This window comes from Rana temporaria, chromosome 7, assembly GCF_905171775.1.
Source record: "Rana temporaria chromosome 7, aRanTem1.1, whole genome shotgun sequence".
NCBI classification, from domain to species: Eukaryota; Metazoa; Chordata; class Amphibia; order Anura; family Ranidae; genus Rana; species Rana temporaria.
This window is the reverse complement of record NC_053495.1, coordinates 2,564,664-2,587,819: the sequence shown is the minus strand read 5'-3', so window position 1 is coordinate 2,587,819 and position 23,156 is coordinate 2,564,664. Positions and strand designations below refer to the sequence as shown.

Sequence of the window (23,156 nt, the reverse complement as noted above, 5' to 3'; positions counted from 1 at the left end):
AGACAGCCAAACAAATGTTACAGGGGTGATAACCCTTCTCTATGTTTTCCAAAAAGCTTAAAAATAGATTTTTTGGCTGGAGCTACACTTTAAAAATGTACCAATACAAACAGATTCTACTTAACAACAAACCTACAGTCCCTGTCTTGTTTGCACCGCCTGTATACTGCTGTTCAGAGTATATAGGGCCTGGGGGTCCCACACCTTTCCTTTTATTAATTTGGGTGCAGGGTTCCCCTTAATATCCATACAAGACCCAAAGGGGCTTGTAATGACCTGGGAGGGGAACCCATGCCATTTTTCTCAATGATTTTCATCCATATTGCCGGGACCAGACATCACATTAAATCTGCAAGCAGTTTTAAATGACTTTTTTTCCTATAGAAATTACTTTTTGTGCAGGGACAGTTCTAAACACGGGAAACACAGCGCCACTTTGCAGGCATACTATAGACACCCAGCAGGTACGATATTTGAAAAAATATTTCACTTCTTTTTCACTATAAGCATCATTAAACCGCTCCCGAAAAAACTGCAGTTTTTAAAACTTTTTTTGCATTGATACATGTCCCCTGGGGCAGGACCCTGGTCCCCAGACCCGTTTTAGGACAAAAACTTGCATATTAGCCTTTAAAATTGGCACTTTTTATTTCAAACGTTTGAGTCCCATAGACTTTAACAGGGTTCTAAAGTTTGCGTGAACTTTCGGTCCGTTCGAAGGTTCTGATGCGAACCAAACCGGGGGGGGGGTATTTCGGCCCATCCTTACTCAGGTTATTATTGGGGGGCTTTTTATCTTGATGCATAGAATGAACCTCTTGCCTTTACAACCACATTAAAAGGGGGTACCCAATGCAAAAAAATTATGAGGTTTAATGTTGATAAATGTAAAGTTCTGTACTTGGGGGCTAAGAAAATGCATCATACATACTAGGGGGAGTACAACTGGAGGGATTCGTAGTGGAGAAGGATCTGGGGGGATCCGTAGTGGAGAAAGATCTGGGGGTTTCGGTAGATCATAAGCTCAATGACGGTATGGAATTTGGTGTGACCATGTGCATGCAAGACAAGTTTGAGTCGAGATTCTATCGGAAAAAAATCAACGGTTTCTTGTCAGATTTTCAGATCGTGTGTACGCGGTATTAATGTATAGCCATACCTTAAATATTCTATGTCATGTGTAACAATAAATAAATTTGTACTTATAAAAAAAATGTTTATGTATTTTTTGCATGAGTTAGGGCTAGTTTACACTTGCTTCAAAACAAAGCTTTGGACATGCTTTGTTAAAGCTCTTTGAACGCCAGTCAAAGCTCCTGTTACTAAATAAAATGGTTAGCTTATAGTCCTGTTTACACATTGCTTTTACTTGGTGCTTCGATGAGGCTTCAATGAGGTTTCGGTGGGGCTTTGGTGGAGCTTCAATGGGGCTTCGGTGGGGCTTTCACTGGGGCTTTATGGGGCTTCGATGGGGCTTTGGTGGGGCTTCAAGCCAGCTTTGCCGTAGACTTCTATGGAGGCTTTGATGATGCTTTTAAGCACCCCTGAAGCTACAGTATATGGGGTATAATTGTTGAAGCAAAGCCGACGCAAAGCAAAGCAAGGTATAAACATTACCAGGGTTTTTTTCAGGGGGAACTTGGAGGAACCACCTCTGGATAAGACCCTTTGGTGCCTGCTCACCACAATCACTTGTAAACACAGAAGTCTGGTTTCTGTGTTTACAAGTGACAGCTCTGCACTCTGTATATAACCCCCTGAATTCTGCACTGTATGAAATGCAATCCTGGTATTTAATTCCCCTTCAAGACCCTCCTACTGTTCGTGAAATTTGACTGACCACATCCACTATTTGATGTGATTTGGAGGGTGTGTGTAGGGGGAGGGGTTTTGTGGGGTCGTAGTTAAGTTCCAGCACCTATTGTTTGAGAAAAAAAGCCCTAAACAGGACTGTAAGCTAACCATTTTATTTAGTGACAGGAGCTTTGACTGGCGTTTAGAGAGCTTTAACAAAGTGTGTCTGAAGCCTTGTTGAAGCCGAAGCAAGTGTAAATGAGCCCTTATACAACACGTTTTTTTAATGGTCTTCTTTGGCGTCTATTGATTTAGTAAAAACTTGTTTTTCTTTATTTTTTATTATTGTGAGGGATGCTGTAAAGAATGATCACCCATCCACCCAATGAGTACAAAATCTTGCTTATCAACCATAAAGATCTAACGTAAAACAAAACCTACATTGGGTTCCCTACACTTGCCATAAAAAAGAAGAAAATAATCGCTGAAAATATTTGAGAATGTATTAATTGTAAGTTGCTTATAGATCAAACTAAAACAATTTTTTTTTCAATTAAAAGCTTTGTAGGTGCATAACAAAACTATGTTAAACATGTGGTCTGGGTCTTACAATGACCAATGGTCAGTGCAACTCCATGATGTGTTTATATTTTATAAAAGATATTACTGAAAATTTTAATTGACTAAAAATGGCACAGAAATACAAAAAAGTGTCACATTTTACAATGATATTTCCAGCATGATGTCTGGATCAATTTTAAGTCATAATAAGACCTCAGCAGTGCCTCCATGAGATCTTTGTTCCTCAGGCTGTAGATCAGAGGATTCAGCAATGGGTTAATGAGGGCAGATATGACTGAAAACAGTTTGTTTAAATTGACCATATCACTGGAGGAGGGAATCAAAAAAATAAAGATTAAGGAGCCATAAAAGATGGAGACCACGGTGAGGTGTGATGTGCAGGTGGAGAAGGCTTTACTCTTTCCAGTCTTGCTACGGAGTCTAAGGATGGTCCTGAGAATATAGACATAGGGAAGAAAGGTCATAAGAACGACTGCTAATGCAACACCAGCACCTGCTATCAATAAGACCACCATGTTTATGAAGGGGTCAGTACATGTAATTTGATATAAGTTTGGAAGGTCACAAAAGAAGTTGTGGATGGAAGATGTTCTGCAGAAGGACAACCTGAGCGACAATAAAGTATGAACCAAAGAGTGAGCATATCCTGTACCCCAGACCAGAGAGGCCATACGAGTACAGACCCTCCAAGACATAATTAGTTTGTAATGTAGGGGGTGGCAGATGGCAATGTAGCGGTCGTAGGACATAGCCGAGAGCAAGAAAACTTCTGATTGAACAAAGGAGATGTAGAAAAAGGCTTGGGCTATGCAGGCAGGAATGGATATTGATCGTCTTTTTGTGACCAAATCAAAGAGCATCCTTGGTGCCGTCACTGATGAATAGGACATGTCCAGAAATGCCAAGTTGGCAAGAAAAAAATACATTGGGTTGTGTAGATTGTAGTCAGTGAGGACCAAGAAAAATATAAGAAGGTTTGTGATAAGAGTCATCAGATAGATGAGAAGGAAGAACACAACAAGTCCATTCATGGTCAGTGGATGGTCTGATAGACCCACAAGAGTGAAAGAGGAAATCTCTGTTATATTCCTCATATTATTCTTTTTTTTTTCATTGGTTACATTTATCATTATAAAGCAGTAATAAAATTATGTATCTTAGCATTAAATCATTGTAAAACATGTACAGTGTGCCTACACATTACACTCAGGTGTACATGTAGGCATTTGTACCAGCAAATTATTTATTCTTATATAAGATGTTGGCATTCCCTCAGGAGAGTCTGCTGTGTTTGTAAGAACACAAAGCTGAAAGTCTCATTAAAGGTCTCCTAAGATGTAATTTATAACACCTTTGGAGATTTTTTTTCTATAATTGAGTACAGTCTTCAAAATTGGAATTAAAAATCCACTAAAACTGTTTATTTTTGTCTTTTTGTCACCTATTTGTGTTGTTTATTGATCATCAAGATAACATCAAAGGACACCAGCACACAGGTCTTGTAGACAGTACAGTTGTGCTAAATCATCATGATTACTGTACTGTGTGAAATCCGTCTCCAAGACCTGTGTGTTGGTCTTCTTTGATGTCATCTTGGTGATCAATAAACAACATTTTGGATTTCAATAGATGTGCAGCCATTTCTTCCTTTATCTTATACATTTTTATATTGGACACAGTTGATAGTATGGAAAGAAATAACACTTAGGTTTGAGTGTGTAAAAATTCTCAAGGGTCACCACAGTTTATAATTCACAAACAAAAGACACAGGTTGCTGTCTTCGTTTAGATTAGAACTTAAGCCCTTAGATTTAGGTTTCTAAAAATCGACCAGTGGCAATATAAATTGAAGGCAGCACCAACTAGCGTAAAATTGGAGACACAAGTCACAGTGAGGTGTCATTCTAAAGATACCTAGAGAGACTAGGTATAGATGGGTAAAAATTGGCCAGTGGCACCACAGTTTGAAAGCCGTGCCAAAAGCCTTCAAACTGTGAGACAGACGAGGATTACAGTGATCCGCAGGAGGACTAATCATTATGTGCCTATGACCTCTTAGGCCCCGTACACACGGTCTGACAAAACCGATGAGAATGGTCCGACGGTCCGTTTTCATCGGTTCACCTCTGAAGTGGCCGTACGGCCTGATGTGTGTACACACCATCAGTTCAAAATCCAATCGGGTCAGAACACGGTGACGTAAAACACATGACGTGCTGAATAAAACAAAGTTCAATGCTTCCAAGCATGCTTCGACTTGATTCTGAGCATGCGCGGGTTTTGAATCGATGCTAATAAACCATTGTGCCATGCTAAAAAGAATAAGCAAAAAGGTTTCTCGTGATGGTACCAGACAGAGGGGGTAATAGGTTGATCTTTCAACTAGGCAACCAAAGCCATAACTTTCTGCCACAGCGTACCTAGAATTGGACAACTCTTAAAAATGTGCTCAAAGGACCCTGCAGGGAGACATCTCCTAAAACACTCTGAGATACTTCAGGAACAATTACGGTATGTAAAGTTTTTCGAGGGATCATCTAGCATCTTGTGTTGTGTTTTTTTTTATGACAAGAAAAATAGGTTTGGATGGGGCCACATCCATAAATACATAGAAAAAAAAAAGAAATGCGGGGCTAGATAGGCCGGAACCAATCAGTGGGTCAATCAGTGCATGGCAGGCTGGCCCTGGGGATGAGGTGGCACTGGGCTGAGCACCTAAGACAAAGGGGACACCATCAGTCACTGGGGGCTCACCATTGACCAGGAGGAGGAAAGGGTACGGGGGCTTACCAGTCCAGGGTTGTGTGCCCCTGTAATAGGGGGAGCTCAATCTGGACAGGCACCAAAACACAGTTGTCACAAGGTGCACACACACACCAGCTGCACTGCCAGACTCCCCCTCACTGGGACGACACACTGTGTCCACGAATGGGTGACCCACCACCCCTTCCTTTCTACTAGTCTATAGACAACACCCACATGGCCATCAGGGTGGGCCTCCAATGGAGTTCTGTATTCCGGAACCACTGGGTGTGCTCTACTGAGTGTGTACCAAGAGATTAAACCTGGCTGAGGAACTACACTGGCACCATCCTCCTACACTGCTGTGTGTGAGTGGTACGTCCCACACAGGATGAAACACTGCAAGTGACGATTGACAGAAATCATCAGTCCTGGCTGGAAGTCATCAACAGAAAGAGAGAGAAAGAGCGAGTGTATCACCATCAATACGTGTGTGTGTGTCACTATCAATACCAGCACCCTCGGGTTGGTGCAGCAATAATTTCTGTGCCCCTATAAATTTTGCACCTGGGGCAGTTGCACTGGCTGCCCCCCATGCTACGCCACTGGGGAGAACACATATGCCACTCTGATTCCTACTTTATTAAAGTGTATTGTATTTGTACTGTCTACCCTCACTTTACGCCGCGGCCCCCTTCCCTCCCCCCGACCCCCTATTCCCTTCGGCTCTAGGCCTGGCTTCGTTGATTATAATTTATCTATCTATACTCGATAAACAGGTCCCTCCACACATGTGTCCTTGCTGGCCACCGGGGGGGGTTTTTGTCTGGTCCCGCTTGCTGTACCCCTCGGGCGGACTTTTTTAGGTGAGCAATTTAACCTTCCTTTTTTTTCCCCTTGTCTACTTACAGTGTTGTTTTTAAATTACTGATGTACTGTTGAATTGTTTCTAGATCCTCTCCTGATGAAGCGGTGTAAATCCGCGAAACTAGTTGAGACACTGTTACAACCCTCAACCCATCGTTATGTCTTCCCACTCCGGGGACCTCAACTTTGGCGCTGTTGGATGGTTGTCACAATTTTTATCCTGTAACTGTCTGTATATGTCTTTCAATAAAAACTATTAATTTGTATTTCTTTCTTACTCCATTCTGTATTTTTTTTTACTGATACCGCAATAGTCCTAACTGGCCCCTCACTCCCTTTCTTGATTCTTTCGTTCGGGGACCTTAGACCCAAGTATCCCATATGGTGTCCCCATTAGGGGGATTCACCCTCTCTATTGGTCCTGTTTACCGTTATCTTCAAAAGTGAAAGTAAAAGTAAAATCCAAATTTTGGGTTGTCCTCAGAGCAGTAATAGAGGGGAAATCTTCCATTGGGGACACTAGCTCTGGTGACTTTGGGAGCCCAAATGAATTCCATTAATTTGTTGTCCATTTCCTGTCCTATATATGGACAGGAAGTAAAAATAAAGGTCCCTAAATGGACACAGATGGAAAAAAAAACTGTTATGCCACTTACTCACAATCAGACATTCCGACAACAAAACCGTGGATTTTTTTCCGACAGATGTTCGCTCAAACTTGACTTGCATACACACGGTCACACAAATGTTGCCCGGAAATTTGAAATGTCGAGAACGCGGTGACGTATATCACTGCAACGAGCTGAGAAAAAATAAGTTAAATGATTCCTAGCATGCGTAGGATTTTTGTGCGTCGGAATTGGATACACACGGTCGGAATTTCGGACAAGAACTTTTGTTGTCGGAAAAATTGAGAACTAGCTCTCAATCATTTGTTGTCGGAAATTCCGACAGCAAATGTCCAATGGAGCTAAACATGTCCAAACAAGCTCACATGGAACATTTGTTGTCGGAAATTCCGATCGTGTGTATGCGGCATTAGGGACTATACCCCTCCCCTACTCTATGCAAAATGAAAATTGTTTTGAATATTGTTCTACTTGAATGTACACAGGTCTGCTTGTGCAATAGATAAAGAGGCAGCTAAATGATGACGTGTTTCACAATTAGCTTCTTCAGGAAGATAAAAAAAACAAAAAAAAAACACTTTTCTTTCACACCTAAAAGTCTAAATGATTGAAAAAAAATGTTTCTTTAATACTGTAAGGAATCAATAATTACCCATCAATCCATTGAAACCAATCTACTGGACACTTATCAACCATACCATGCTGACAAATCTATCAAAAGGTATACATATTTGGGGTCCCTGCACTTGAAATAAAAAGGAGAAAAAAATGTTGTGAAAATATTGGGAATAATATTATTTTATGCAAAGTATGTTGCTCATTATTCAATGTAACATTTTTTATTTATTTTTCCAAATATCAGCTTTGTGCCTAATAAAGGCTATAGATGCATTAAAATCTTTGAAAAGAAATATGGAAAGCAAAATAGTATTTTTGAGGATAAGCAAAGCATGTTGAAACTGCAACATTTGGCCTGTGGGTTACAATGACCTCTGTTCATGCATAGGTAAGTACAAGTGTGATCCTCTAATGTGTAAAAGGAAAAGAAGGGCGCACTGACCTAGTGCATTACCAATGGCTAGGTTTAATTAAAATTGTATAACAAGTCATGAATACTCACAAACCAAGTAAAAAGCAAGCATAAACATCACTCCATCAAAGTAATGTTTATGCTTGTTTTTTACTTGGTTTGTGAGTATTCATGACTTTTTAATTCAATCTTATTTTATTCATAAGAAGAAAAGGAAGAGACATAAAGACAGATAACGTCTCAAACAGTACATACAGTGAAAACAATTACATCAACAGTAAGCAACGTGTTTGACATAACAAAATCATGTCTAAGATACATAAGAAAAGGGAACAAGAGCATATGTACGCTGACCACTACACGGCCGTTCAATTAAACAATCCCCAGATATATAAAATGAACATTAATTGCATCCACCAACCTCACATTAGTGAGGGGGTCAGTGTTGCGCCACATACGGCATATTAGGGGAGATAATGTATGAATCTGCAAGTAGAATAAGACATATGGGGTCAATATGGGGTCACATAACGAATCAGGAACATTAAGCGGGTCGAGGCCATGATACGTTAGCTCAAAAAATTCCTAAGGAAGTATTTAGAAATCAAGAAAAGGAGAAGAAGCATGGGCAGACAAAGAGGGGGCAGAGAGACAGGGGACAAGAGTGTATTCATGACTTTTTATACAATTTTAATTAAACCTAGCCATTGGTAATGCACTAGGTCGGTACGCCCTTCTTTTCCTTTTACATTTTAGTGTCAAGAATACCAAATATTCTGAGAAGGGCAGCAAGATCCCTGGTCATTCCCTATTCCAATGGAAGACTCTGGTTGTTCACTAAGTGATCAAGCTCCCGAGCGCAGGAGACTGTTTGTGTTTAAGTATGATCCTCTGACATGTCTACATTTTATAAAGGACATTACTGATTTTTTTTTGTCAACTGAAAATGTCCTAGAAATACAAAAAGTGTCAAAGTTTACAATGATATTTTCAGAATGACGCCTGGATTAACTTTAAGTGATAATAAGACCTCAGCAGTGCCTCCATAAGGTCCTTGTTCCTCAGGCTGTAGATCAGAGGATTCAGCAATGGGTTAATGAGGGCAGATGTGACTGAAAACAGTTTGTATAAACTGACCATATTGCTGGAGGAGGGAAACAAGTAAATAAAAATTAAGGATCCATAAAAGATGGAGACCACGGTGAGGTGTGATGAGCAGGTGGAGAAGGCTTTCCTCTTCCCAGTCTTGCTACGGATTCTGATAATGGTACTGAAAATATAGACATAGGGAAGAAAGGTCATAAGAAACGCTCCTAATCCAGCACTAGCACCTGATAAGAATATGACCACCATGTTTATGAAGGGGTCAGTACATGTAATTTGATATAAGTGTGGAAGGTCACAAAAGAAGTTGTGGATGGAAGATGTTCTACAGAAGGACAACCTGAGCAAAAGTAAAGTATGAACCAAAGAGACAGAACATCCTCCAACCCAGACCGAAGAGGCCATACGAGTACAGACCGTCCAAGACATAATTAGTTTGTAATGTAGGGGGTGGCAGATGGCAATGTATCGGTCATAGGACATAGCCGAGAGCAAGAAAAGTTCTGAGCAAATAAAGGAGACATAGAAAAAGACTTGGGCTATACAGGCAGGAATGGATATCGATCGGCTTTTTGTGACCAAATCAAAGAGCATCCTTGGTGCCGTCACTGATGGATAGGACATGTCCAGAATAGCCAAGTTGGCAAGAAAAAAATACATTGGGTTGTGCAGATTGTAGTCAGTGAGGACCAAGAAAAAAATGAGAAGGTTTGTGATAAGAGTCATCAGATAGATCAGAAGGAAGAACACAAAAAGTGCATTCATGGTCAGTGGATGGTCTGATAGACCCACAAGAGAAAGAGACGTAATCTCTGTCATATTCCTCATATTATTCTTTTTTTTTCATTGTTTAAACTTATCACTATAAAGCAGTAATAAAATTATGGATTTTAGGATTAAATATTTGGAAAACATGTACGGTGTGCCTACACATTACACTCAGGTTTACATGTAGGCATTTGTACCAGTGAATGATTTATTCTTATATAAAATGTTGGCGTTCCCTCAGGAGAGTCTGCCGTGTTGTAAGAACACAAAGCTGAAAGTCTCATTAAAGGTCTCCTAAGATTTAATTTATAACTCCTTTGGAGCGTTTTTTCCTATATTTGCATTTAAAATCCACTGAAAGTGTTTCTATCTTTTTGTTCACCTATTTTTCTTATTGGCTAGTGGACAAAGTGATCTAAAACTTTATAAAAATAACTTATATTACGAACTTCCATACATACAGCACCGCCCCATACTAGCACCTCATGCAATCTCAGTGGGTGTCTAGGGTTCTGGCTCGAAAAGCACATCTCTGCTTAGTATTGGAAAATATAGATGAGTAGGAGCCGCACACCAAAGACCTCTTCTTTCTAAGCGTTCTTTATTGAACCATCCATAATATATCTCCTTCCATGATGTCCCTGCTCAAGGATTACCTTGCCTTTGCACAGTTAACTGAAACGGCTTGATCAAACGCGTTAAGTCATGGTGATCATGGTGATCCTTGGGCAGGGACATGATGGAAGGAGATATATTATGTATGGTTCAATAAAGAACATTTAAAAGGAAGTGGTCTTTGGTTTGTGGCTCCTATTCTTCTATATATTACTATAAAAGGAACACGGCTTTCCTTTTAGCTTCCATAATTTTGAGGTTACATTTTTATAAGGGCTACCGATTAAAACGTCATTGTATTGCATGTCCCTGATGACATTTAATACAACGAAACACTGCGTAGGGTGGAGTTTTTGTATGCGCGGGGTCACTGTGCATGAGGACCGCGGCCATCGTGTCAGTTTGAAACCATCAGGATCTGGGGGCCCCCTTTATTAAAGGGGTCTTCCCGATTCTGATAAGCCCCTCGCCCGCAGACCCCCACAACCACTGGGCAAGGGTTGTGGGGATGAGGCCCTTGTCCCCATCAACATGAGGACATCCTCCCCATGTTGAGGGCATGTGGCCTGGTACGGTTCAGGAGAGGGGGGGCCGCACTCTGTCCCCCCCTCTTTTCTGTGGCCGGCCAGGTTAACGTGCTTGGATAAGGGGTCTGGTGTGGATTTTTGGGGGAACTCCACGACATTTTTTTTATTTGGGGTGGAGTTCCACTTAAAATCCACACCAGACCTGAAGGGTCTGGAATGGATATTTGGGCGGAACCCCACACTTTTTTTTTTTATGAATGAATCCTCTCTGAATTGCCGGAATTGCTGGGAGCCGACAACTCATTATAGCCACGAGTCCGGTTTTAAAAGATTTTTTTCTTTCAGAAATGACACTTTGTGCAGGGACAGTTCTAAGTACTGGAAACATGCGCTATTTCACATGCTAACTTTACACCCCCCCTAGGTACGAAATTTAAAGAAATAGTTCACTTTTATTGTTTCACTCTAAGCATTATTAAATTCACTGCTCCCGAAAAAACTGCAGTTTTTAAAACTTTTTTTGCATTGATACATGTCCCCTGGGGCAGGACCCGGGTCCCCAAACACTTTTTAGGACAATAACTTGCATATTAGCCTTTAAAATTAGTACTTTAGATTTCTCCCATGGACTTTAACAGGGTGTTCCGTGGCTTTTCGAATTTGCCGCAAACGCCTCAAATTGTTCGTTGTTCGCTGAACAGGCAAACAGGCAATGTTCGACTTGAACATGAGTTCGACTCAAACTCAAACTCAAACTCGAAGCTCATCCCTAGTGGTAAGGTGCCATCCATACTTTGAGCACTTTGGGTGTTTATTCACAGTCGGTGAAGGTGGAGCATTCTGCAGAGAACTTTTGGTCTATAGGAAGAATTTGAAGGACTTTGTATATGCACATAGCACTTTATCTAGGGACTTTTTATTTCCAGCAGTGGTTATTCATTATAGCAACAATCGTCACTTATTGTATGCACTATTGTTTCAACATAGCACAAGTCACTTTGTCAATATATCTAATTTTGCTAGTGGGACACAGCAATTTACTAATGCATGTAGTTATATATATGTTTTTTGTGATTTAGGTAGGTTGGGGTAATTTCTTCTATGTACGCTCTTTACCTGTACGTATTTACATTTATTATGGTTTATTGTTTATAGCGCCCCCATCCTTCTCTTTTTTTCAGCACATACTTCAGTACCCACTGATTTTTGCAGCTTTATCTAATTTATTTTACTTATTTACTTTGGCGCGAGATTTACAACTTTTTTATATCTGTATACAATACCTGTCGCCGAGAATGTGTTTCCAGCACGACGGCATCGCGCTGATTCTCGGCGACATGGTGCCAAAATCTGACACTCGCTGGAATAGAAAAAGCACATTCCAGCAAGCGCGTCATAGAAGCGACGGGGATCCGACTTGGATTCCCGCCAATTTTAGCCGTGACGTTTTATATGAATCATCAGAGGGAACTCCACGCCAAATTTTAAATAAAAAAAACGCCATGGGTTCCCCCCCAGGGGCATACCAGGCCCTTAGGTCTGGAATGGATTGAAAGGAGACCCCCCTACGCCAAAAAAAAGGTGTGGGGGTCCCCCCCACAATCCATAACAGACCCGTATCCAAGCACGCTGCCTGGCCGGACAGGAAAGGAGTGGGGGCGCGTCCTCCCGCTGTAATGCCGGGTGTCTGGTGCATGATAAGTTATATAGGCCTCTTATGACGTCACAGTCCCATCATGCTCCGGCCCCGGGATCCCCATCGCTTCTATGACAGCTTTTTCCCCATCGCGGTGAGCCGGCTCACCGCTGGCTCCCGCGATGGGGCATCGTAGGTGGTCAATCTCGCCGAGAAAGGGAGCGAGATTGACACAATATCGTGGTCACCTACAGTATGTGCTTTTAATAAATTCAAATTGTTTTGATATACTACACCATGAAGTGGATTTTGTCTTTACACCTTTCAACGTGAGGAGTGATGACTGGATCCATGCTGGAGCAGTCTATGGTGGATTTAGCCACCTATAATCTAGCGGTCCAGTTGTGAGGGTAAGAGGCTTGGCTCACTGTGGTGTTGGTGGAAGATTACTGTTCATATTTTTATCATGACTGGTTCACCTATTGGGTGCTTCTCGGAGATTGATGGATGTTTTCTTTGTTACTAAGGACATTTAACTGCTTGCCGACCAGCCGCCATCATTATACAGCAACAGGTCGGCACGTTCCCACAAGCCGTCGTAGCTGAACGTCGGCCCTTTAAGTGGGGATAGCAGGCACACGCTCATGCGCCTGGGGCACTGCGGGGGAACAAATGCACGTGGCCGGCGGGCACAAAGACCGCTGGCCACGTGCGATCGCCAGAACAGGGACGTGTGTGTGTAAACACACAAATCCCTGTTCTGTGAGGAGAGAAGATACAGATCGTGTGTTCCTACTAGCTGAGAACAACGATATGTCTTCTACTCTAGTCACTCTCATCACTCTACAGTTAGAACACACACTGCAGGGGAACGCAGTTAACCCCTTGATTGCCCCCTTGTGTTAACCCCATCCCTGCCAGTGACATTTACACTGGCAGTGCATTTTTATAGCACTGATCGTTGTATAAAAGTCAGTGGTCCCAAAAAAGTGTCAAAAGTGTCCGATGTGTCCGCCACAATGTCACAGTCCTGATAAAAATCACAGATCACCGTCATTACTAGTAAAAAAATAAAGATATAAAAAATTGCTATAAATCGATCCCGTAGTATGTAGAAGTTGTAACTTTTGCGCAAACCAATCAATATGCGCTACTTGCGATTTTTATTACCAAAAGCAAGTAGAAGAATATATATCGATGTAAACTGATGAAGAATTTTTTTTAAAAACATTTTTGGGGATATTTATTAAAGCAAAAAGTAAAAAATATTTTTTTTTTTTCAAAATTGTTGCACTTTTTTTGTTTATACGCAAAAAATAAAAACCACAGAGGTATTTAAATACCACCAAAAGAAAGCTCTATTTGTGGGAAATAAAAGGACATCAATATTGTTTGGGTACAGCATCGCACGACCGCGCAATTATCAGTTAACGTGACGTAGTGCCGAATCACAAAAAATGGCCTGGTCAGGAAGGGGGTAAATTCTTCCAGGGCTGAAGTGGTTAAGCGCTGCATTTCTCCTATTTCATACTTGTACATTGCCGCCCACAATGTATGCTAGCTGCTGTCCATCTGTTGTTTTTTAACCTGTTATCAATTTTTATAAGAATTAACTCACCGCTTCAGGTGGATAAATTAATGACTGCTAGGAATGTCCAACCAAGTGCTAGCCCCCGGCCCGCCTCCGTGGGTAAGTAGATAAAGGAAGAAATAGCTGCACATTGATTGAATTTTTAAAATGTTGTTTATTGATCACCAAGATGACATCAAAGGACACCAACACACAGGTCTTGTAGACGCGTTTCACACAGTACAGTTGTGCTTAATCATCATGATTACTGTACTGTGTGAAACACATCTCCAAGACCTGTGTGTTGGTCTTCTTTGATGTCATCTTGGTGATCAATAAACAACATTTTGGATTTCAATAGATGTGCAGCCATTTCTTCCTTTATCTTATACATTTTTATATTGGACTGCACAGTTGATAGTATGGAAAGAAAGAACACTTAGGTTTGAGTGTGTAGAAATTTTCAAGGGTCACCACAGTTTATTATTTTACAAACAAAAGACACAGGTAGCTGTCTTCCTTTAGATTAGAGCTTAAGCCCTTAGATTTAGGTGGCTAAAAATTGGCCAGTGGCAATATAAATTGACGGAAGCACCAACAAGCCTAAAATTGGAGACACAAGTCACAGTGAGGTGTCATTCTAAAGCTACCTAGAGAGACTAGGTATGGATGGGTAAAAATTGGCCAGTGGCACCACAGTTTGAAGGCCATGGCAAAAGCCTTAAAACTGTGAGTAAGACGAGGATTACAGTGATGCGCAGGAGGAGTAATCATTATGTGCCCATGACCTCTTACTATCTTAGGCACCTTTATCTTTCCTTTATGACCCTCCAGAGCTGATTCTTCTCTCCAAAGTGCTGCCTTCAGTGCCATCTCTCGACTGCTACTAAGGACCGGATACCCAGACTCACCAGAGTGCCCTCATCTCTTTATCTTTTCTTATAAGTTGACCAAGTACCCCATTTGTCATGGAATTGGTACATGGCGTCATGGAAAGAGTGATTACTTCCCTTCATAAGAATTAGCGAGCCCCAGTGCTGTCTTAATGAGAGGGCAGACCTCGGCACTGCCCAGGGGCCCCAGCTGCACTTTCCCCAAAGCAGCTGGTCCTTGAGCCCACGCTGACCTGAAATTGGGGGCCCCATGATGGCACTGAGAATGATGGATACAAAGGGGAGGCAGTCTGCCTCCTACCTACCTGATGTCTGTTTACCTACACTGTCATCATTGTAGGGGCCCCAGAGCATTACTTTGCCCAGGGGCCCATGATGCTATTAAGACGGCCCTGGCGAGCCCATTCTATTATAGACATGAGCTATGAGGGTTGATTGTGAATGCCAGTGTAAGAAGATAAACAAGTGTGCCACGCTGAAAAGAATAAGCAAAAAGGTTTCTCGTGATGGTACCAGACAGAGGGGGTAATGGGAATGAGTTCACCTTTCAACTAGGCAACTAAAGCCATAACTTTCTGACACAGCGTACCTAGAATTGGACAGCTCTAAAAAATGTGCTCAAAAGAACCCTGCAGGGAGACATCGCCTAAAAGTCTGAGATACTTCATTGTGTAAAGTTTTTCGAGGGTTCATCTACCATCTTGTGTTGTGTTTGTTTTATTACAAGAAAAATAGGTTTGGCCAGGGCCACATCCATAAAAACATAGAAAAAAGAAGTGCAGGGCCAGATAGGCGGGAACCAATCAGTGGGTCAATCAGTGCATGACAGGCAGACCCGGGGGATGAGGGAGTACTGGGCTGAGCTACTAGGACAAAGGGGACCCCATCAGTCACTGGGGGCTCACCATTGACCAGGAGGAAAGGGTATGGGGGTTGTGTGCCCCTGTAGGGGAGAGCTCAATCTGGACACCCACCAAACACCGTTGTCACAAGGTGCACACACACCGGCTGCACTGCAAGACTTTACCTTGGGGAATTTCTGATCATGACCCTTATTACTCAAAATAGTGACCTCTCAGGCCCCGTACACACGGCCGAGGAACTCGACGTGCCTAGCACGTCGAGTTCCTCGTCGAGTTCTGGGATGAAGCCGCCGAGGAGCTCGGCGGGCCGCCTTCTCCCATAGAACAACGAGAAAATAGAGAACATGTTCTCTATTTTCTCGTCGAGCTCCTCGGCGGCTCCATCGAGCCAAAACTGTACAGACGACAGAGTTTCTCGGCAGAATCCGGGTTTTGACCGAGTTTCTCGGTGAATTCTGCCGAGAAACTCTGTCGTGTGTACGGGGCCTCACACCCCAGGTCAGAGGTTGTGGAGATTGTCCAGATACAGGATTATGGAACGAGGGGTGACAGAGCCAATTACTGAGTCAGTTTGTCAATACTAGCTTTCCAATAAGGACTGTGCATTGTACAAATCTGCAGTATATCTCTGTTCAACATAGATGCTAAGATTCTAGCTAAAATTTTGGCCAACTGCCTTTCTCCAATCCCAGATAATATAATACTAGGTTTTATGCCTAGCAAGGGCATCAACATCAATATCAGGAGATTGATTCTAAACTTGGAAAATTCAACCTACCAATAGGGGTTCAAGGGTACTTGCCTCATAGAATGCCAAGAAGGCATCTGACTGGGTGGTGTGGACCTACCTCTGAAGTTTTGGGCCTACAATACAATATATTGCTGATGAACCATAAATCTCTAAGGCCTCGTACAGATGAGCGGACATGTCCGATGAAAACGGTCTGCGGACTGTTTTCATCGGACATGTCCGCTGGGATCATTTGGTCTGATGGCTGTACACACCATCAGACCAAATTCCCCGCGGACAGACGACACGGTGACGACGCGGTGACGTGACGGCGACGATGACGCGGCGACGTGCGCGAACCCGGAAGTTCAATGCTTCCACGCATGTGTCTAATCACTTCGACGTCATGCGTGGGTTCTCGGGCCAGCGGACATGTCCGATGAGTCGTACTGACCATCGGACATGTCCGGCGGACAGGCTTCCAGCGGACATGTTTCTTAGCATGCTAAGAAACATTTGTCCGCTGGAAACCTGTCCGGTCGGCCGGAAAATTGTCCGGTCGGCCCATACACACGACCGAACATGTCTGCTGAAAATGGTCCGACGGACCCGTTTCAGCGGACATGTTCGGTCGTGTGTACGAGACCTAACATATATCAAAACCTACAATAGAGTCCCTGTACTTGGGATAAAAAAGGAGAACGTAATTTGTAATTTTTTAAAAAAAAATTGAATTAATTATACATTGTTCAATATTTAAACTAACTGCATTTTTTCGAAATGTTTCTCTAAAAAATCGGATCTGGGTATTTATAAAAACTCAGGGCTAGATTCAGGTAGGGGTACGCAATCTAACGGCGGCACAGCATATCGTATTTACAAAGCACTTGCTCCGTAAGTTGCGGCGGCGTAGCATAAATGGGGCCGGCGTAAGCGCACGTAATTCAAATGTGTAAGGGGGCGTGTTTTATGTTAATGTGTGTTGACCTGACGTGATTGACGTTTTGTACGAACGGCGCATGCGCCGTCCGTGTACATATCCCAGTGTGCATTGCTCCAAATGACGTCGCAAGGACGTCATTGGTTTCGACTTGAACGTAAATTATGTCCAGCCCTATTCGCGAACGACTTACGCAAACGACGTAAAAAATTTAAAAATCGAAGCGGGAACGACATCCATACTTAACATTGAGTGCGCCTCATAGAAGCAGGCACAAAGTTACGCCGAAAAAGCCTTACGCAAACAACGTAAAAAACGAACGCCGGGCGCACGTACGTTTGTGAATCGGCGTATCTAGGTAATTTGCATACTCTCCGCCGATAACTACGGGAGCGCCACCTAGCGGCCAGCGTGAGAATACACCCTAAGATACGACGGTGTAAGAGATTTATGCCAGTCGTATCTTAGGCTAATGTCGGCGTATCTAGCTTTCTGAATACAGAAAGTAGATACGCCGGCGCAGCTTAGAATTTACGCGGCGTATCTATGGATACGCCGGCGTAATTCTTTGCTGAATCTAGCCCACAGTTTCCATTGAAAACTTTGTAGGTGCATAAAAAAATTGGTACACACATTTTTCACAGAGGTATCTTAAGGTTAACCAAAGCAGATTGAAACTGTTAAGCCGCGTACACACGATCGGTCAAAACCGATGAAAACCCGACCAAGCTCTCATGGCAGTTTTCCTGTCAGGAAACCCGGTCGTGTGTTGGGTTGGAAAAAGTTACTGAGCAGCTTCTCGGTTATCTCCCTCGGGTTTCCCGGCTGACTTGTTACCGCCGGGAAACCCGTACGTGTGCACAAGGCTTGACAAACATAAATGTGAAAAGTCCAAACATGGAGAAACAAAGTTTCAAACAAGATCCTGGATGGTCCAAATGAAAAAAATCATCTTACATGGATAGTGCAAACAAATAATGTGTGAATATCCACTCACCAGATGATGTAGATCCTATTACCATACGGCAGAGAGGATCATAAGTGCTTGTGGGGTCTTCCCGACCTCCAAGGGTCTTTAACCGAATCCTCCTCAGGATGAAATGTGTAAACGGCGCTTTCGTAGCCGTATTGCGTTCCACGCATACGGCGACCGCGCACTGACGTCATCGCCTGGCGCCGCGTGCGTTCCAGCGTGAAAAGCGGAAGTGCCGAGCATAATCAACGCTCCATTTGCCACACATGCCTTGCTACTATAAACAGCACAGCGTTTTTACTACACGCTGCTCTATTATCGTCGGCCGTAGCCGGACCACGCTACCACCAAACTACTGGAAATAATCCCCTCAGCTGAAACCCATCGCAACCCGGATCCACGCCACCATTAAGCTACAACCTAATCCTACTAAGTATTCTCTACCCGGGTCCACGCTGCCATCCTTACTGCCATTGCTCTGGGGACACCCTAAGATATCCACCACAAGGAGACCATCCATTACAGAATCCCATTGCTGCTACAATACTCTGCTATTGCTGAAGAACTCTCATGCTCTGTTCACATATTGCATTTACAAAGTACTGTATTTGAACCTGGCTCAAGTTTATACTACCGCTGTGCTTGGGATTAGTTATTATGGTTTCATATAACAGTTGTGGCATATCTTAAAGGGACATACACTCTTAAACCATTTAATCTTCAGTTGCCTCTCTCAAGTATATTCTATGTGCATACAGTATTCTCATATGCTACGTGCTTGACATTTGTTGTTAATAGTATACGGCCTCCTGGCCTGAAATTCTGAACATGTTCTCTATACCTTTTTAAAGCTAGGGGTTGAAGGTATGTTGTAATACCTCCTCCCTTAGTAGCTCAATGCATTCCTATATGTGAGAGATATGATGTAGTGAACCCCCAAACTCTTTTTCTCTGATTAGAGTGACGCCTGGGGTCCAATACTGAAAATCACATTACATAGAGAAGTGCATTGAAATCCTTCCCTAAACCGCAGTTGTGGTTCACTCTCCTTTACCGTAGTTTGTGACAAAATGTGTCTCAGAATGGGTTATCACCAGCGGTGCAGGAGAGAGAAAAAAAGGCTGGTGATATCCCGTTCGAAACGATGACAAAACACGTAAGCATGTTGTGCTTCGACATGCCTTGGTGGAATGCATCCACGCTGACTCTGCTGTGGGTCTTGCCGCTTCCATTTCTTCCATGTGTCTATTGCAGTGGTTGGCAAAGGAAGACCTTTGTTTATTGTTTTATTTGCCATTGGTAGCCAGTGAGGCTTTTAATATAATACCCTATAGTATCCCACTACGAGGAGTCCGTCCTCCCTTTTTAAAAATTTTTTCTCTCCCTCACTGCTGGTGATATACCGTTTGGAGCCACATTTCATTCCGAGAAGGAGGACATTGGAGGATTCGGTTAAAGACCCATGGAGGGTAAGAAGACCCCACAAGCACATATGATCATCTCTGCCATATGGTAGTAGGATCTGCATCATCGGGTGAGTGGATATTCACACATTATTTGTTTGCACTATCCATGTAGGAAGAATTTTTCTATTGGATCATCCAGGATCTTGTTTGGAACTTTGTTTCTCCATGTTTGGACATGTCACATTTATAGGTTTGTCACGGTTTATAGATTTCTACTAGTTATTATCTACATTATCATCGTTTCTTTGTCACATGATTCAAATTTATGTTTATTCATTTATCTTTGACATTTTTTCATCCAGTATTAATACCATTTTGGGGCATTGGCAAGTGCTGTTTGCACATTAGGTTTACAAAGTGCACATTTCACATGTTTTATTTATTTTGTATTATAATAAATTATTTATAGGGTCTAATTGATTTTTTGGCAAGGGTGGTTTATTTACAAAGTATACTTATATGTTTGAGCCCCTGATATGTTCACATTTTATTAAGGGCAATACTGAAGTTTTAAATGGAATAAAAATGGCACAGAAATACAAAAAGTGTCAAACATCACAATAATATTTTCAGAATGACACCTTTACTATTTTTAAGTGATAATAAAACCTCAGCAGTGCCTCCACAAGATCTTTGTTCCTCAGGCTGTAGATCAGAGGATTCAGCAATGGGTTAATGAGGGAAGATATGACTGTAAACAGTTTGTTTAAATTGACCATATCACTGGAAGTTGGAACAAAGTAAATAAAAAGTATGGAGCCATAAAAGATGGAGACCACCGTAATATGTGATGTGCAGGTGGAGAATGCTTTCATCTTTCCAGTTTTGCTACGGATTGTAAGGATGGTCTTGAGAATATAGACATAGGGAAGAAAGGTCATAAAAATAATTCCTAATCCAAAACTACCTCCTACTAAGAATATGACCACCATGTTTATGAAGGGGTCAGTACAGGAAATTTGGATCAAATGTGGAAGGTCACAAAAGAAGTTGTGGATAGAAGATGTTCTACAGAAGGACAACCTGAGCAAAAATAAAGTATGAACCAAAGAGATAGAACATCCTACAACCCAAATCAGAGACGCCAAACGAGTACAGACCCTCCAAGACATAATTAGTTTGTAATGTAGGGGGTGACAGATGGCAATGTAGCGGTCGTAGGACATAGCTGAGAGCAAGAAAAGTTCTGATTGAACAAAGGAGATGTAGAAAAAGACTTGGGTTATACAGGCAGGAATGGATATTGATCTTCCTTTTGTGACCAAATCAAAGAGCATCCTTGGTGCCGTCACTGATGAATAGGACATGTCCAGAAATGCCAAGTTGGCAAGAAAAAAATACATTGGGTTGTGCATAGGGTTGTCCAGATACCGATACTAGTATCGGTATCGGGACCGATACCGAGTATTTGCGGGAGTACTTGTACTCGCGCAAATACTCCCGATACCTAAATAGAATACTTTTTTTGTATTTATCAACATGTTCTATGAAAATTCTTTGAGTTTTTTACTACTGCGTGACAAGCAAATAAAACATTTTTATTCATTTTTACTCATTTTTATTCTTTTATAATGTCTTGAGTTAGAGTTCTTCATAATTCTAAAGAAAATATCCTTAGTCTGTATTGTGGTTTGAAAACTGTCACATGACATTTAAAAAAAGTATCGGTATTCGGTATCGGCGACTACATGGAAAAAAGTATCGGTACTTGTACTCAGTCCTAAAAAAGTGGTATCGGGACAACCCTAGTTGTGCAGATTGTAGTCAGTGAGGACCAAGAAAAATATAAGAAGGTTTGTGATAAGAGTCATCAGATAGATCAGAAGGAAGAACACAAAAAGTCCATTCATGGTCGGGGGATGGTCTGATAGACCCACAAGAGTGAAAGAGGAAATCTCTGTCACATTTCGCATAGTTTTTTTTTATCTGTTTAAATATATCACTAAAGTAGAATAATAAAATTAAAGATCTGAGGATTGATAAGAAAACCTGTAAGGTGTAAGTACACATTATACTCAGGTTTACATGTATTAACTTCAAGAAGCTAAAGATTTATTCTTATATAAAGAATGGCCCCGCAGGACCATCTGCTGTGTTGAAAGAAAACAAAGCTGAAAGTCTCATTAATGATCTCTAAAGATGTAATTTATAACACCTTGGGAGCCCCTTTTTCTATAATTGAGAACAGTCTTAAAATTTGAATTTACAATCCACTAAAAACGTATTTATCTTTTTTTGTCACCTCTTTTATTTCTTGGTTAGTGGACAGAGTGATCTAAAACAATGCAAAAGGAACACTGCTTTTCGTCTCCCACAACTTGAAGACCTCTTCTATGCTCCATTGGGAACAACTCCTACAATGCACCTACACCCCTCAGCAATGGTATCGCTCTCTTCAAATGCCTCTGAGAACCTCTCGCTGCCTACTTCACTGGGAATCCATCCATAACTCATATCTCACTCCATGTAAATTCACCCGCATGTACCCCCCGCTTCCACCAGCTTATGCTGGAGACATTGCTGGTACCCAGGAACTTCACTACACTACAGTGCTCACTCAACTTTGGTCCACTCTTTCTAAGTTTCTCTTCTCTATTGAACCAATCTGTTTTCCCTATCGCCACAGTTATAGTTACATAGTTAGGTTGAAAAAAGACACAAGTCCATCTAGTTCAACCATAAACATAAATAAAAAATAATATTAAACAATCCCATATGCACAATCCTTCACCCACAGTTGATCCAGAGGAAGGCGAAAAACCCCAGTAGAGCATGATCCAATTTGCTACAGCAGGGGAAAAATTGCCCCGAAAGGCAATCGGATATTCCCCAGATCAACTTTACCTATAAATGTCATTACCCAGTTATATTCTGTACATTTAGGAAAGTATCCAGACCTTTCTTATAGCAATCTACTGAGCTGGCCAGAACCACCTCTGGAGGGAGTCTATTCCACATTTTCACAGCTCTTACTGTGAAGAAACCGTTCCATATTTGGAGATGAAATCTCTTTTCCTCTAGACGTAAAGAGCGCCCCCTTGTCCTCAGTGTTGACCATAAAGTGAATAGCTCAACACCAAGTTCACTATATGGACCCCTTATATATTTGTACATGTGGATCATATCCCCCCTTAATCTCCTCTTCTCAAGAAAGCATAAATTCAGTTCCTGTAATCTTTCCTCATAGCTAAACTCCTCCATGCCTCTTATCTTATTGGTTGCCCTTCTCTGCACTTTCTCCAGTTCCCCGATATCCTTTTTGAGAACTGGAGCCCAAAACTGAACTGCATATTCCAGATGAGCTCTTAGGCCCCATACACACGGTAGGATTTATCCGCGGATACGGTCCAGCGGACCGTTTCCACGGATAAATCCTCTTGAGGATTTCCGCGGATTTCTATGCGATGGAGTGTACTCACCATCGCAT

The 23,156-nt window shown here is 42.0% G+C and overlaps 3 protein-coding genes across 3 annotated transcripts; all 3 read right to left on the bottom strand.

Moving 5' to 3' along the window:
* Positions 1-2,507: 2,507 nt before the first annotated feature.
* On the bottom strand, positions 2,508-3,407 carry LOC120945716 (olfactory receptor 2A12-like). Its single transcript, XM_040360078.1, has one exon. It carries the CDS (start codon positions 3,405-3,407, stop codon positions 2,508-2,510), a length of 900 nt encoding a protein of 299 aa, XP_040216012.1.
* Positions 3,408-8,474: 5,067 nt separating this feature from the next.
* Positions 8,475-9,513, bottom strand: LOC120945711 (olfactory receptor 1G1-like). Its single transcript, XM_040360069.1, has one exon. It carries the CDS (start codon positions 9,511-9,513, stop codon positions 8,635-8,637), a length of 879 nt encoding a protein of 292 aa, XP_040216003.1. The 3' UTR covers positions 8,475-8,634.
* Positions 9,514-20,298: 10,785 nt separating this feature from the next.
* Positions 20,299-21,076, bottom strand: LOC120945707 (olfactory receptor 1G1-like). Its single transcript, XM_040360063.1, has one exon. It carries the CDS (start codon positions 21,070-21,072, stop codon positions 20,299-20,301), a length of 774 nt encoding a protein of 257 aa, XP_040215997.1. The 5' UTR covers positions 21,073-21,076.
* Positions 21,077-23,156: the final 2,080 nt, after the last annotated feature.

Bases quoted from the DNA above. Each gene is read 5' to 3' on its own strand.
- LOC120945711 (XM_040360069.1), bottom strand. From the start codon at position 9,513: ATGAATGCACTTTTTGTGTTCTTCCTTCTGATCTATCTGATGACTCTT.
- LOC120945707 (XM_040360063.1), bottom strand. From the start codon at position 21,072: ATGTATTTTTTTCTTGCCAACTTGGCATTTCTGGACATGTCCTATTCA.
- LOC120945716 (XM_040360078.1), bottom strand. From the start codon at position 3,407: ATGAATGGACTTGTTGTGTTCTTCCTTCTCATCTATCTGATGACTCTT.